Raw genomic sequence first — 15379 nt, forward strand, 5'->3', positions numbered from 1 at the left:
TTTTGGCAGTAAAGATTGAGACCTGCCCCGCCTTGAGTGAGAGGGAGACGGCTTCTATAACCACCAGCTGAACATCAGATGACGACTGATCCCCTGCACCCCACAATCGAGTGAAGAGTGCCTTCTGTAGCTGTTTACTGGTGTGGTATACCCAATTACCAACTGCTTATTTGTGACTATATTGATGTACGCAGAACTTACACATTTCTTATGAGTAAACTTTATTTATAATTGTACTTCACTATGTGCGTTGTGCGCCTTGTCTTTTTGTCTTTTCTCTAGCTGTAGGGGTGTTGGGACACCCCCAAATTAAGGCTGCAGACGCATTATATGTGATCTTCCCACATTCAAGGTTGTTTTTTTGATTATTATCCACTGTGCACTGCACATTGTTTATTATGTCTCACTAATTATTAGCTGCGCACCAATCACTTATTTGTTTATCAAGATATATATATATCTTGTCTGACTTTTATTATATTTTTTAGGTCTCAATCACCTACGAATGTAGTAAGATTCGTTGTTAACTTTTGGTGGGATATAATGTTTTGTTTTGTTACTTTGTTTGACTTATGATCTGTATGTACGCCAGGTTACAAATCGGCTTACAAGAGATATTCGGTAAAGGTGGTAAAAACCCTTCAGAGTATCTGATTATTATGGAGATTGAAAGTGAAATATATATATATGAAGGGTTTTTACCACCTTTATCGAATACATATTGTAAGCCGATTTGTAACCTGGCGTACATACAGATCATAAGTCAAACAAAGTAATAAAACAATTACCAGTATAAATTATTACAATGGGATAAAGGGGAAGGGCAGTGATTACCAGGACAAGAACAGAATTAGGGAAATGGAAAGTTATTATTTTCCACAGAAAGCAATTACATACAACTTTGACTTAAAGGGAAACTGAATCTTTTAAAAAGGAAGACAATTACATTGGCAAGTTGTTTAAAAGGAAATATTCTGCCCTCTGTGAGACTGCCCCTTTAAAAAGAAATAAATATACACTATAACTTTTTAATATTAACACAGAGAAATGCTATAACATGCAGGCGTAATTAATGGAAAGGCTTACATAGGAAACCTTCATCTGTTCTGAAACCAGCTAAACAATTATTTACCTTTTAAGCAATTAACACAATTACCATTTTGCGAAGAAGTTATTCGGGCCAAAGTTCTGCTGAAAGCGTCGGACCTCTTGGGGACACTTTGTACTGGGGCTCTTCCTTGGACAGAGGAACTAATTGCATCTTTGGCTGTGTGCTCTCAATACGAGGCAGCTAATTGTTTAGGCAAATAGCAGATTAATTTAAATATGCATTGCTAATAATAAAAGCAAATGGCTTCCATTACGTTTGTCGTTCCCAGGCCGATGGGTATAAATCTTTCACCCGAGGCCCATTAGGCTGGCGGGGGGGGCGTGGATGGTCTGCATTACTTCACAGCGGTAGCACTTTCTAGACATCAAGCAGCACTTTTTGAAAGCAAGCATAAATCAGCTTAAACTCATTAGGTACCATTTGCACTGCTTACTGTTTCATTATTACTCTCCCTGGGGAGAAGCAGCTGGCATCTCTACCACATCCATAAAGATGTTTTTTTTTTTCCTTGGTGAACTTTAACAAGGGTGAAAGGCTTTTGATGGATAGTTCTAGAATCCTTTTGTTTGACCCAAAAAACTAGCAAACCCAGGGCTGGGGCAGAGTATTTCTACACATGCAGACAGATGCTGGAGTACTGATGCTTACCAATTAGACACAGAGGTGGTATAGGAAAGACTAACAGAAGTACAAATCTCTCACCAAACTGTATAAAAAGCAAAGGCACTGCACTCCCCCAATTCCCCTAACTTTCCCACATGGAAATCTTCCCTGCTAGAGCTGTTCTCTCTATACTATATAAATAACACTGGGTAATCTACATCTAAAGAGAACACTACCTGTTGCGCAAAAATAAAGAAACATGTGGATGCTAATTACACCTCAGTTGGGGTAAAATAAAATCACCTCAATTAAATACTTCAAAGTATAAGCTTCCTGAATATTAATGTCTTGAACCACAACTGTTTACTGTATCAATGTAACTGAGGGGTGGGCAACTCCAGTGCTCAGGACCCCCCAACAGGTCAGGTTTTCAGGATATCCCTGCTTTAGTACAAGTGGTGCAGTCGAAGACTGAGCCACCTGCGCTGAAGCAGGAATATCCTGAAAACCTGACCTGTTGGTGGCCCTTGAGGACTGGAGTTGCCCACCTCTGATGTAGCTACACAAATAATTTCAAGACAGCTTATGTCACGTTTTAAAAGCCCTCCCCTTACATGCAGAAGTGACTGCATATAATCATGATTTAACACACACTGTGCATATATTATACATGTGCTACGATGGCATTATCATAAAGTTGGACATTCAGGAGACCGTAAAGATGCATTTCCCGTGCAGTGATAGCCGAACTCTTACATGCCACGTTGAATTAAAGCTCAAAGATGAACAAAAGGATTCTCGAGTGTATCAGAAAATGCTGGAGTGCCTTGCGGTTAGGCCGGGAGATACAATGCGAGGAGCCCTGTGGTTTTGCTTTGGTTACATATCAACATACGGAAAGCCTGTCTGAAAAGTTTTGAAAGGGGCAATGTTCCCTCTCACATTCAATCTGTGAAGTATTGAATGAGGTGCGATGTATGAAGGCTACAGGCTGCTTTAGTCCCCCTCCGCGGTGGCCGACAGCCAAACGGCACCAACCCTGGCAGCAGATGGGGTCTTGGCATCGCCGTGCCAGTCCCTGCATTAGCAGCATCTGCTCATTACCTGGCACGACGGACGCTTCTGCCTCCCCCCTCCGGTTTCATGCCCACCCCATGAGCTCCAATCAAAGCAGCTATGAACTACATTTTGATTTTATTATGCTAGGATGAATACAAGCACATTTGCAAAGAATAAAAAAAAATAGATAGATAGATGACACCGATTGGCAAGAGAAACAGAGCTCAGGGCAGAGAAGGTTCATATCGCTCGCATTCAGGTAGGCACACACTATTCATACACGGAGAGTCATGCAACGAGGGGGAGAGTTATTGTAACAGCACCAGTATTCATTCAAATGCTCACAGAAACTAGTTCTCCCCTAGATAGACCTTCAGAATATTGCTGAACCCCAACTTGGTGCAAAGATCTATATTGTATTACTCAAAATCTTTGCCAAGCAGGGTAAGAGTAGAGACTACCTGTTATTTCAGATGTTGGTTCTGGAAATCTGAATGCCAAAGTTTGCCTGAAGTTCTGGGAGACTATTAGTCTCTAATAAAAGGCAACCGTAACCACAAACACCGGCAGTGCCCTTTGGCCACGTTCACAAGACCCAAACACAAGTTGGTCTTGGGTTACAAATGTTGAAAAGGTTCATATTCTGTCACTTCTTACAAGACGATGTTGGCTGCAATTCCTACCTGGCACTGAGAAGCCTCAGAGCTACAAGCCTTAAAACATGGGAAACCGGGTTTACTGGGTGCTGTGTTCATGTGCTTTTCTAATGCACATGAAAAAGCACATGGCAGCCAACATTTCCACTGAAAGGAAAGAGAGTGCTCATCTCTGGATCAAGGACTATAGGACACAGCTGCTTTATTATATTATTCTTTAAAAACCATTGGCTTTTCTACTACTATGACACACTAATATAAAAACATTTTGGCGACACCTGCTGTTTATACAGAGTTGCACAGTGTAAACAGGCATTAACAGAAGCAAGATTCGGAAGATAAATACGTATTATTAAACTTACATACAAGGTAGTGTAAACCAGAATACAAAGAAAGCCCACTTCAAGAAGTTACAGCATTAAAAATATATGGCTACTTTTGTTATATCACAAAAGTAATAATTAAAAGCCGCACTCCGCTCACCTGCATTGCTACCCTTCTCCCATTCCTCACACCCATTTAAGGACCTTGTGTGCTATCAGACATTCTCACACCACTAGTTGACAACAAGCTCGTTGGCAGGAATTCCTTTCTCCCAATGCTTACTTTTTAATTTATACACAAACTCTCTTTTGTATTGGATTTCCCTTTGTTACTGTATATCTTGTATACTATTTTTCCAATAAACTGAATAATTAAAAATATACATACTTACCTAAACGTTTCTGCTACAAAGATGAGGATTACAAATAAATAACTTACCATCATCATACGTTGCAACAGCCAACGATCCGTTTATTCGCACAAAGGAGACTTGTGGTTTGAGTCCAGACTCAGAAGTATGCTGTGTGGTTTCCAGAAAAGATGCAGAAAAGCCTGAGGCCCGAGTATCCCACAGGCGAACATCTCCAGAAGTGTATCTGGAACCAAGAGCAAATATACCTCATTCACAGTCACAGTATTCCAAATAAGCAAGCTTCAATGTTCTCTCTCGTGTGATATATTGTGATACACCATGCCAATATTGCCATTCAGCTCTATGGAAACCCTGATATTCTGAATTATACTGGCCCCATTAGCATTGAGGAACAATGTCATTTGCTACATTTATACATTATATTTTGAGCCGATAAGTCAGTAAATGTTGAAGATTACCCATCACAAAACAGTTTCTGGTTCTGCATCTTGAATTTGTTGTATCACTAAAATGGACGTGATGGGAGATTCATTACTAAATCGTCCGGGCTCCTGCTACTACCGTACCAGCACAAACCTGTCCCCTTCCTCACCTAATGTTTTAGACGGCAACAGGGAAGAAGATGAAAGGTGTGTATTGTACTGAAAGCCATGCCTTCCAGCGTCATAAATTGCATCAAATATTCAAGATGGCGGCCTCTTACATAGATGAAAATCTTCTAAGATCTCAATCTGAATTATTACCCATGCCTCCTGTACTAATCTTTCTGTTTGCTCTGGCCTCATTTCTGTCCACACTGCACTTCTTACTCTGCCACCCTCAATATCCCTCTAACTATTTCCACTTCTGTTCACATGAACTCTTTTCCTATCCGCTCCATCCTATAACCCTCAGTAATACGCCCTGCACTAAAACACACACCTACAAATCCCCCTCACACCTTCTGCTTTCTTTCCCCAACCTCTTCCATTGGCCTTGACTAACTGCATTCAGTACCCACAAGGATGTCTACTAACTGGACCTTCTTTTCACTAAAAAATGTCTCTCTCCGATTTCTCTATTCCTGACGGTTCCCGACTCCACTTCTCTCTACTCCTTTATTGATCCCGACAACCTTATAATGAACTACAACTCTGTCCTATTCTCCTCTCCGACATGTCCTTTTTTCCACACCGCTTTTGCCCTTCTAACCCCACACCCTGACTTAACTGCCATACATGCATGTTCTTCTGCACTTGCTCCTCTGAACGCCTCTGGAGGAAATCTCATACTTTAGCCGATTTCCTCCACTACAAATTTGCCCTATCTTGTTTCAACTCTGCCCTCTCCCAGGCTAAACAAAGCTGGTTATCTTCACTAAACACTCAGTCTAACCCACACCGACTCTTCTCTGTCTTTGACACTCTACTCAGACCACCCTTTGTTAGCGGGTTTTCTTCCTCCATTTCACCTCAGGAATTTGCTGACTATTTCAAGACTAAAACAAAACAATATACAACTTGGCGCTGTTCTCAATTTCTTATACGTGCAAATACACCAGGTGTACATGACTAATTGTGTCAGACAATACTGATCTAACAAATAAGTGAATTAGTGAGAAAATAATATTGATAATATTACTAGTGCATATAATTAGGGATAAAATACATGATTTGAAAATAAACAAAATCAATATAAAATAATACGCCAAAACTGCTGCTCAAACCCATACAGAACGGTTTCTTGAATTCTTCCAATTTCAAACTTTCTCCAATGTAGGGGAGCACGGAATCGAACCAGAAAGAAAAAATAAAAAGACACAAAATAGTGTATTATATTTTTCAATAGGAAGAGAATCCTGTAGACCAGTAGTTAGTACTACTTACATTATCGTTATTAATTAAAAGCAAATCCAAATCTGTAGCAGCGTCTATGGAAATATTGCCACAGCTTGGATTTGCTTTTTATTAATAAGGAGATGCGAGTAGCAGACACCCTACAATCTTCCCCACTGCTCACTCCACTGAAACAGCCCTCACCAAAATAACTAATGTTGCCAAAGACCATGGTCATTACACCCTGCTCATATTACTTGACCTCTTTGCAGCCTTTGATAATGTGGACCACCCTCTTCTCCTTCATATTCTCCCTACTCTTGGTATCCATAACAAAGCTATATCTGGGATTCCTACTCACCTCTTCCATCATAGTTTCAGTGTCTTGTTTACAAATACCGCCTCTTCCTTTTTTGATCTCTCTGTGGGCGTATCTATGGGCTCTGTCCTGGGACCTCTTCTCTTTCATCTATGTGCAGTATCTCTAGGCGCTTTGTCAAATCTCTTGGGTTCAAATATCTCAATGCTGACAACACACAAATTAACTTTCAACCCCTGACCGTACACCTGCTGTCCAGACAAAGTCTCCACTATATCATCCTGGATGGCCCTCCGCCAAACGTAACATATCGAAGACGGAGCTCCTCATACGTCTTCCCAAGCCTGGCCCTACTACTCCATTCTATATTTCTAGTGGCAGCACTATCATACATTCAGTATTACTAGCACGCTGCCTAATTGTTACTTTTGACTCCTCCATCACATTCTTCATGTTGCTTAAACTTGCTGATTTGTCAAACATAGCAAAGATATACACTTTAATCTGTCACTCTACTGCTAAAGCCAACGCATGCCCCTCACTCTCTCCCGTCTTGACTATTGTAACCTTCTAGTGTCCGGCCTTCCTGCCTCTCACCAGTCTCCCCTACAATCTATCTTAAACACTACTGCTAGAATCACTTCATCCTCTCGTCAATCTGCCTCAGCTTCTCTCCTGCTGAAATTGAAATACTTGTCCTGGCTTCCCATGAAATCCCATATTACTTACAATATTTAAGGCTAGACACTCTTCGGCCCCTTCTTGAATCTCAGTCCTATTTTCTCGCTATACCTTGTCAATTGTGTTCTTCTCTAGGATGTCGTCGGTCTATCCCTTTTATACGTAAAGCCCTCTCCCGCCTAAATATACATATACTGGGAGGCTGAAAATATTAAATACTTAGGAGCCAGACAGAATTTTTATGAGCCAGCGTTATGTTAGGCAGGGGGGGCGGGGAAAGAGAGCCTTCTGATTACCCCCGCTGCCACTCCCCACCAGTTGCCGGCTCTGTGTCACTATGTGTGTATGTCAATGTGTATCCGTGACACTTGCACGCACACACAAACACAAATTAGCACCCCCTCCGACTAGTCCCACACTCCGACTATCCACACACCCAACTTTCGCACATCTGCCTCCTGCTGTCCGATCCCCCTGCCCCAACCCTTGCACATCTGCCTCCTGCTCTTCGATCCTCCTGCCCCAACCCACGCACGCCTCCTGCTCTCCGATCCCCCTGCCCCAACCCTTGCACGCCTGCCTCCTGCTCTCCGATCCTCCTGCCCCAACCCATGCACGCCTCCTGCTCTACGATCCCCCTGCTCCAACCCACGCACACCTGCCTCCTGCCCCAACCCACCCCAATGATGCCTGCATGAATGACACCCAAAGCACTCTGGGATTGATAGGCTCTATTTACATAACACTATTATTACATGATGTAGTGAGTGAAAATGTCACACCCGACAAACACATCGCAATAACTCAGAATGCTGTGATGTGTTTGTCTGGTGTGAAGTTTCCAAAGGAGTTAATGACAATGCCACCACAGTATATCACAATATATCAACATATCACACTTAAATCAATTAAAGCATCCATGCCCTTAAAGATATGATGCACATATTCTACATTAGTTGTGTGCGTATATTTGCGGACAAAGAACAAAAAGCAGGTTGCTATCTGGGTCAGCGGTATTATACAATAACACTGGGAAGGGTGGAAGCTGCTCTTGCTCATTAGGAGGCTACAGAAAGTCCTGTTGTGTGTTTTGGGCACATTGCAGCCGAGTATCTGTGTGACAGGTTCTGCAGCCACGCTGCTCAGCTGTCTAATGCATTTGCTGAAACTAGAGGGTCACTTGGCAATGTCCCACCGCCTTCCACTTTTCCAAAGGGGATATAAAGCTTGACCAATAATTAGAACTAGAATACAAGTTTGCATGCAATACAATTGGCATTAACAAGGAAAGGGACTGCAGTTGTGGGAGCTGGACGCTGCACTTAATGAAGTGGCATTAAAAAAAAACCAGTGTCCAGGACAGAGAGAATGCCAGCTTGAACGCCAGCCTGTCCAACAACAAAGGCAGACATCATCCAGTACAAAGAGGTCCAGCGGTGGGGAAAAAATAGCCGCAATCTCCCTCCAGGGCCCCAGATGCCTTCATCGGGATCTCATGCCAACCACAATCAAATGGTCGAGAAGTGGCACTGACAGGCGGCCTAATTGTCAGCCGTTGGGCACTCATTCTTGGCGAATAAATGCATCCATTTTACTTTGTACCAGTGAAAACACCTTAAAGGTGCAGTGTAGATGTAGTAGCCATACTGGGCCTGGAAAAAAAAAAAAACCTTTCCTTAAACCTGCCCTGTTGGTGGCCCTTTATAACTGGAGTTGGCCATCCCTGTACTATACCTTTTAATGGACACGATAGCAATATGTACATGAGATTTAAGACCTCAAGTCTTTTCTTTAGATGTGCCACAAAGGTGCTTATATACAAGAACAGCTACAAAATATGCTCCCAGTATATAGAAACATGTTGCTGGCCAGAGCTAAAGTGGGGGTATCCTCCAAATTATTGTTAACATTGCAGTGGTCCGAGATAAGGAAAAGTTTGAGAACCTCTGGGGCTTAAAGCATGGTCCGATGTTTAGAACTTGGGGCCTATATGTAGTTTGGCCGACAGGTCGGATTTATTGCAGAGGTGTGACCTTTTGTGATCCAAGGAAAAGTATAGAATGTGCATTTAATGCGAGCGATAGTTAATATGCCGCCTCTATAAGTTCTCCTGCTCTCCATTATGCACACCCATATGTTGGCATGACCTTAGCTTCCCTGTTTGTATAAAAGGTATAGAGGTAAGTGCACAAAAGTAGTGGATCAGGACAGGATAAAAAGGTATAAATTGGAAAATAAATGAATGACACGGCACTGCATCAGTTGTGGCTTCTTTGCAATCTTTTAGACCAGGCTGCTTTGACAAAAGCACCTAGATACCTTTAGCTACATACAGAGTCCCTGATAGAGGTTTGATTGCACTAACATTAGGAGAACATTAAATACAGTCATGGTTACACATTTCTTCGAAAAAGTATTCTATAGTTATAAAAGTGGGAAGGATTAATAAAAGTGATTTTTTTAGCATGTTCTCTAATAATTGTATTGGTCCAGGAGAATACAAGGTGGTCTATGTATCATTGCATAGAAAAGTGCACTAAAGGTTGTGTCAGGTGTAAGTAATATACGTATGTTCAAAGCAAACAGTGAATCATGGAAAAAATGAGAAATAAAACCTTTAAAAGGTCTGAACAACAAATCAGTATATTAAGAGTTTCAGTAGGCAGGTGGCTATAGAGAGCCCGATACAATGACATGTTTTGTTAGATTCGGGCGCCAGGTATGCGGATACCCAATGAGAGAGGGCAGTACCAATGTCAACCAAATATAGCCCCTTTGTGGGATTAAAAAGAGGACTGTGGGATCTTGTCAAATAGAAGTGTTCAAACACAATGTCATTATTTATGTACAAGAACATATGGTTTAGAGGAGAGTTGATTTTTACAAGACCCCACAAAACAATTTGCTTACACAAATATGGCTTTGATTGACGAGGACGTTTCCTTATATCAATAGTAACCATAGATTTGTAGGGATAAAATGGTGTGAATGCCCTCAACACCAAATAAATCTAACGCTGATATTTTAAAGAATTGTGCAAGTATTTACAAAAATATTCACAGCACACACAACTCCAAGATGAAAGGGGATACAATACATGATCAGCCCTTGTAATGATCATGGAGATGGGATTACCAAAATAACCTCATTTAGGTGGTTGGTGTTCCCTCAAACAGGCAAAAAAAAACCCCCAGTAAAACAGTCACTAAAAAATTAAATAAAACATAGTTGCCAGGGGTTGAGAGCGATATATATTATACACACACTGGTGTGGGAGATTAATCAGTGTTTCCATTATGTTGGGGAGGGTCCATCCTCCCCACCAGCACTGGGGTCTGATGACACCCCTCCCCCTGCCAGTGGAGATTTGTGGGTTCGCGTAATAACTCGCTCCATATTCAGTGAATAATGACTGAGCCCCAGGATCCCATACCAGTCCAGAGGAGGCAAAATTAAAGTCTCACCGGCCACAGCAGGGAGGGGAGGAGAGGGGGACAGGGGAGAAGGGAGAGAGGGGGGGAGAGAAAGTGTTTTTTTATACTGGAAGTATACAAGCGTTTCTGTTTTGTATAAACAGTATGGTATGCTGCCCTACTACAGCTTAAACATTATTCGGTCAATGACCAAAAACAGACACGGAGTTTCTGAAAATTGGTGTGTTGAAGGGATGAAGTAATAACTCACAATATGTTGCGTATGACTTAAAGTTCATTGGCTACAAGCCCCTAGAACACTATGGGGGAGATTCACCCAGTTTAAATAAGGGGGTACAGCTCTCATGTTATCTGTCATTCAGCTCAGCAAAGAGCTATGATACCCCTTACCAGAGCTTAGTAAATCCTGGCCTAGACGCCATCTGACTTTATTTGTACTGGATGCAATGTACTGTACTGCGCCCGCATACTGACTCATTGTAACACACAGGCCTGCGCATCACTGAACGCACTTTGTAGTTCTCTTTCAAATGGCATTGTATGAATCTGCATCACTGACCTCACAGGTCCATCAAGTTTCTTACATTAACACTGCCGTCAAAAGACAATTAGTATTCAACTCAACGATGCAAAAATAGACACACCCATAAACAGGACCTATAGCACAGAGATTCTTCTTACAATCCCTGGCATAGTAAGAAGCCTCACTCTGCCATCTTAAGGCCACAAACGCCAGCGATATTACAAAATGTAGGGAGTTAGGGGGCTTATCCCCAGCTGGTACCTACGGCATTCCTACTGTACCAATACACAGCCATGCACAAACAGCCTTAAGGGTTTAATCATGGCAATTCCTTCCATTTACACTAGGGGGAGACTCGTAGTCCTTGTTTGACTAGATGGAGCACGTTTAATCTGACCATCAGGCCAAAGTAACATTTACTGCTCATATCCTGCGCTAAATCTTTACCCTGACTTTGTGAGCTGAGGTTGCCCGCTTCTCTCCCTTCTTTTCTTACACATTACAACACAACACTGAGCAACTACTAAAAGCTTCTTGTAAAGTGATAGCTGTGTGGGTCAGGTGAGCAGACGATGGGTTTCTGCTGAGATCCTGTCCCTCTCTCCCTACCCCTCCTAGGCTTAGGGCGAGGTTGCCAGTACACAATGAACACTTACTGTAACTGGATCCCACTCTTTTTGTTTAGAAATGTGATCTATTAATGATGTCATGTGTTTGGAAGAAAGAAAACCAAGCCTGACAGATGGAGTGACAGGGAGAGGATTAGAGGAGGAGGAGGAGGAGGAGGAGGAGGAGGAGCAGCACAATGATTTTAGGAACTTGCACCGCCGGCACCTCATCGCTTCGCTGCCCCATTGATTTCCTATTCCCAGTTGGGATTCCAAACAAGTAAAACTTCTACAGGAACAAAAACAAAACCTTTAGGCATTTACAGATATAGATCAACAAAAAAATAAAAAGTGCAAACAGAAGTTTAACGCCTTGCTCCATTTTCTCCTCGCGTTTGTGTCAAATGTTTTGTTTTTACATTTGGCACAAAAGGTTAATAAACACACAGATACACAGCAAGCTCATATTTCACGGTGTATTTTGTCCTATTGGAAGTAGCTCTGGGCTCCCTTTGTGTTTTGTTTTTTGTAGCACAAATGGTTAGCCAGAAAAGCTTACGACCCTTGCAGATTCAATTTTTTTTACACAAAAAGTGGCACAGAGATGCAGAGTTTGATAAATCTCATTATACTGCGTTCGTCATGTAACTCCTCCCAGTGAAACTCCACAAATCGCAACCTGGAGTTAACCTCGGAGTCACCTCGGAGTCACAGACACAAAATTACAATGACACAATTTGCATCATTTTGATTCAAACTCACCTTTGTACATATCCCCAAAGTCTAAATATAGTGTACTGTGTTGGCCCTGTGTCTATCCAATTATTATTACTGGTTCCTCGGACTCACCCCAGCCTCCGTGTAACCTGGGTCTCTTACACACTTGCTTTAAAAAACATTGCACCATTATTGTGAAGAAAGAAATTTAAAAATCGACTTTTTTTTTTTTAGGTGTTCTTAGACACAAACAGGTAGAGAGAAACAGCATTGGTCTCTGAAATGCTAACTGCATTGTTACAGCAATTAAAACTCATCTGGTTCATATGCCTGAACAAGACAACCATTTGCAATACCTCCCTGTGTGACATCACAGCCCTTGCTTTCATAGTCTGGGGCAGAACTGGTGTCCCCAAGTGAACTCAGAAGTAAGAGATCGCGTTCTCTGCAAAAAAAAGAAAGTCCTGCGACTTTAAGGAGATCCTCGGGGAGATGTAACAGTAGAAAGGACGGTGTATACAACATTGATTGGGAGTGAGGTAACCGCAGCCAACTGTGTCTCAAATGAAAAGGGATTGGAGGTTTGACCCAGAAAACAAGCATCGTAACCGCCTGATGAAACTTTAATGATCAACATAAGATTCTCCATCTCCCAGCCACTCAGTACAGACGCACTGGTATTATATTCATATAGTCCATACACTGGAGCTAATCTCAGGAGGTGAAGCTGTCAGGAGCAGCCTCTGACTAACAGCTCGAGTTTCACCAAATCGATATAAGAAAATCTGCAGTCTTTTGTTGTTTCTATATTTTACTGATAATAAATTAATACAGAGGGAGCGGAGCGATGGTAGAAAAGAAAGATGGAAGAAGAAAATGGTCTTATTTCAATTCATTCAGAAGCATAATACTTGTAATACAGGGAACAGTGGTAAAATTACATCAAGTTATCAAGTTAAATGATTTTTTATCCAAATCAATGGTTACCCATTGAACAAGTTCGTTACTGGCTAGATTTGCTTAGTCCTTCCACTATACAACATGATTCTAACCCCGGTTATCATATCCATTATTTGACTGCACAACTCTCGCTTCCACGATGTTATCTGTACATTACAACAAACAGTTTTGCAGAAGAAGATAAATGTTACTTATACAGGCCTCCCCTTTGTGCAGGTCTTACAGAGCTTTGCACATTCTGCATGCTCACACAAGCATAATACTGGGTGAAAACATAGTACTGAGCATAAAAAAGTTCTTACTGTATAAAAGCCAGTTCCCCTCTTGGCTTACCCGGCAACAACAACTCCATCGCATGAGTGAACGTCACACAGGACCTTCCCCAATTCATAGTGCAGTTGGCTCACAGCACCGATCCGGTTCTGAAGCAGACCAGAAGAAACATTAAGTTCAACAATGATTTACAAGAAACGTTTATACAAAATTAGCATGAACAAATGAGCTACTTTGAGATGTGTTGTTCTAAAGATTACCCACATAGCCTCGAAGAATTAATTGTTTGAACAAGGCACCTTACCAGGTAATTGACACTGGAAGTTATCCTAGGAGAGGGTTTGGTTTGAATGCTGATGAGTAACCTCAAAGTCAGTGGTTCTCAAACCTCTCCTCCGAACCACACAAGGTTCTGGGGCAACTACACAACATACTATTTTTATGTAAATGATGTACATTCCCAAGACGTGGTGTGTGGCCAGTGCTCAGAGTACCATTGTTCTACTGTGGCTCAGACAAAATCGACCATACAATAAAGTCCCCCACCATACTGTACATATTGAATAAAGTACTATTTTCCCCATGGTAGAATTCACCAAACCCAAGAAATGCAGAAATGAAAAGTTTTGTTAAAAAATTTTTTTTTTTAAAAATTACAGATTTTAACATTTTTGGGCTTGAAAAGTATTAGTTGATTGTGCAGCCGTCCCAACAGACAAATCATGTTCCTGGTGCATTTGTGTTATGGTTAGCAGTCTGCAAATGTTTGGCACAATGTTATTGGTCTTTTATCATGACAAATGGCACATGGAGGATTTAGAAATAAAAGTACTCAATTCATATGTGACATTAGAATCACTGACAATAAATAGTTCAAAGTTATCCAGTGTCTTATTGAAGTGTCATGATCCACTGGTACAGATGTTAGTTAATTGTTTGAAAGCCTCCTTTAAGTACTTTGCATACAGAATGAGCCAGGGCATGCTGGGATTATCAACATCATCTTCAGCTGCAGTCTTTCTAAATGTTAATGTCTTGGTAGCAACTACAATTAGATTGTAAGCTCTCTGGGGAAAGCAATTCCCTTTTTCATTCTTTGAACTCGTGTTTACTGCTCCTATACCAAATTATATATGCAACTCGAGTATTTTAAATTATCCCTATTCTCATACTACAGTACAAAGCGCTGTGTACATGGTACATTATATTAAAATAATACTCCAACATAAGTTCCAAACGGTTACAATGAACAAAATATTGCATGCATAACAATACTGACATTATACATTAGCGTGTCCTACTCTGATCTCCAAACTTCAATGCTTGTTCTCCACCAACCCTGTCCACCTCCTCCCTCTAGTTAATGAAGAGGAAGTCCCCAACCTTCTCTTGTCCTCTAACCTTCAAATTGTACTCGCGACCCCTACTGCTTCACACCTTCTCCAAGTTTCCACCACAATCATTCCTACTTTAACACACCTCTCTTAACACGGTCTCATTTCCTTCAACTGTTAAGCGTCTGTCACACCGAGATCCTGAAGAAACTCTCTCTCTCTCAACCCAACCTCACTACCGCCCAATTGCCCTTCTCCCATTTGCTTACAAAACTATTTTAACTTCTTATTTATAACCGCATAATACACTTTTTCTCTCTAACTCCATTATTGATACACTGCACTCAGGATTCTGCCCTAACCACACCAGAGACTGCTCTACCAGAATTTGCCAATGATCTCCTCAAGGTAAAATGACTGGGCAGTTTTCCTTAGTAGACCTCTCTGCTGCCTTTGACATGGTCAACCCCCCTCATTCCATTGGCCTTTGTGGCACTGCCCTCTCTTGGTTCTCTTTCTATCCATCTGTACCCTCCTTTAGCGTTTAATTTGTTGGCACCTCATCTTCCCCATTCCCACTGAAATGTTGG

General features: G+C 41.6%; 1 protein-coding gene across 2 annotated transcripts in view; it reads right to left on the reverse strand.

Moving 5' to 3' along the window:
* FBXW8 (F-box and WD repeat domain containing 8) overlaps positions 1 to 15379 on the reverse strand; it is a 61358-nt gene that overhangs the window by 26365 nt on the left and 19614 nt on the right. For both annotated transcript variants that reach the window (XM_075568111.1, XM_075568110.1), the window contains exons 4-5: positions 13516 to 13604; positions 4192 to 4349 (exon numbers count right to left, since the gene is read on the reverse strand). In XM_075568111.1, the coding sequence (XP_075424226.1) occupies positions 4192 to 4349; positions 13516 to 13604 (247 nt within the window). The remainder of the gene's footprint in view (positions 1 to 4191; positions 4350 to 13515; positions 13605 to 15379) is intronic.

Source organism: Ascaphus truei, chromosome 13 (genome assembly GCF_040206685.1).
Source record: "Ascaphus truei isolate aAscTru1 chromosome 13, aAscTru1.hap1, whole genome shotgun sequence".
NCBI classification, from domain to species: domain Eukaryota; kingdom Metazoa; phylum Chordata; class Amphibia; order Anura; family Ascaphidae; genus Ascaphus; species Ascaphus truei.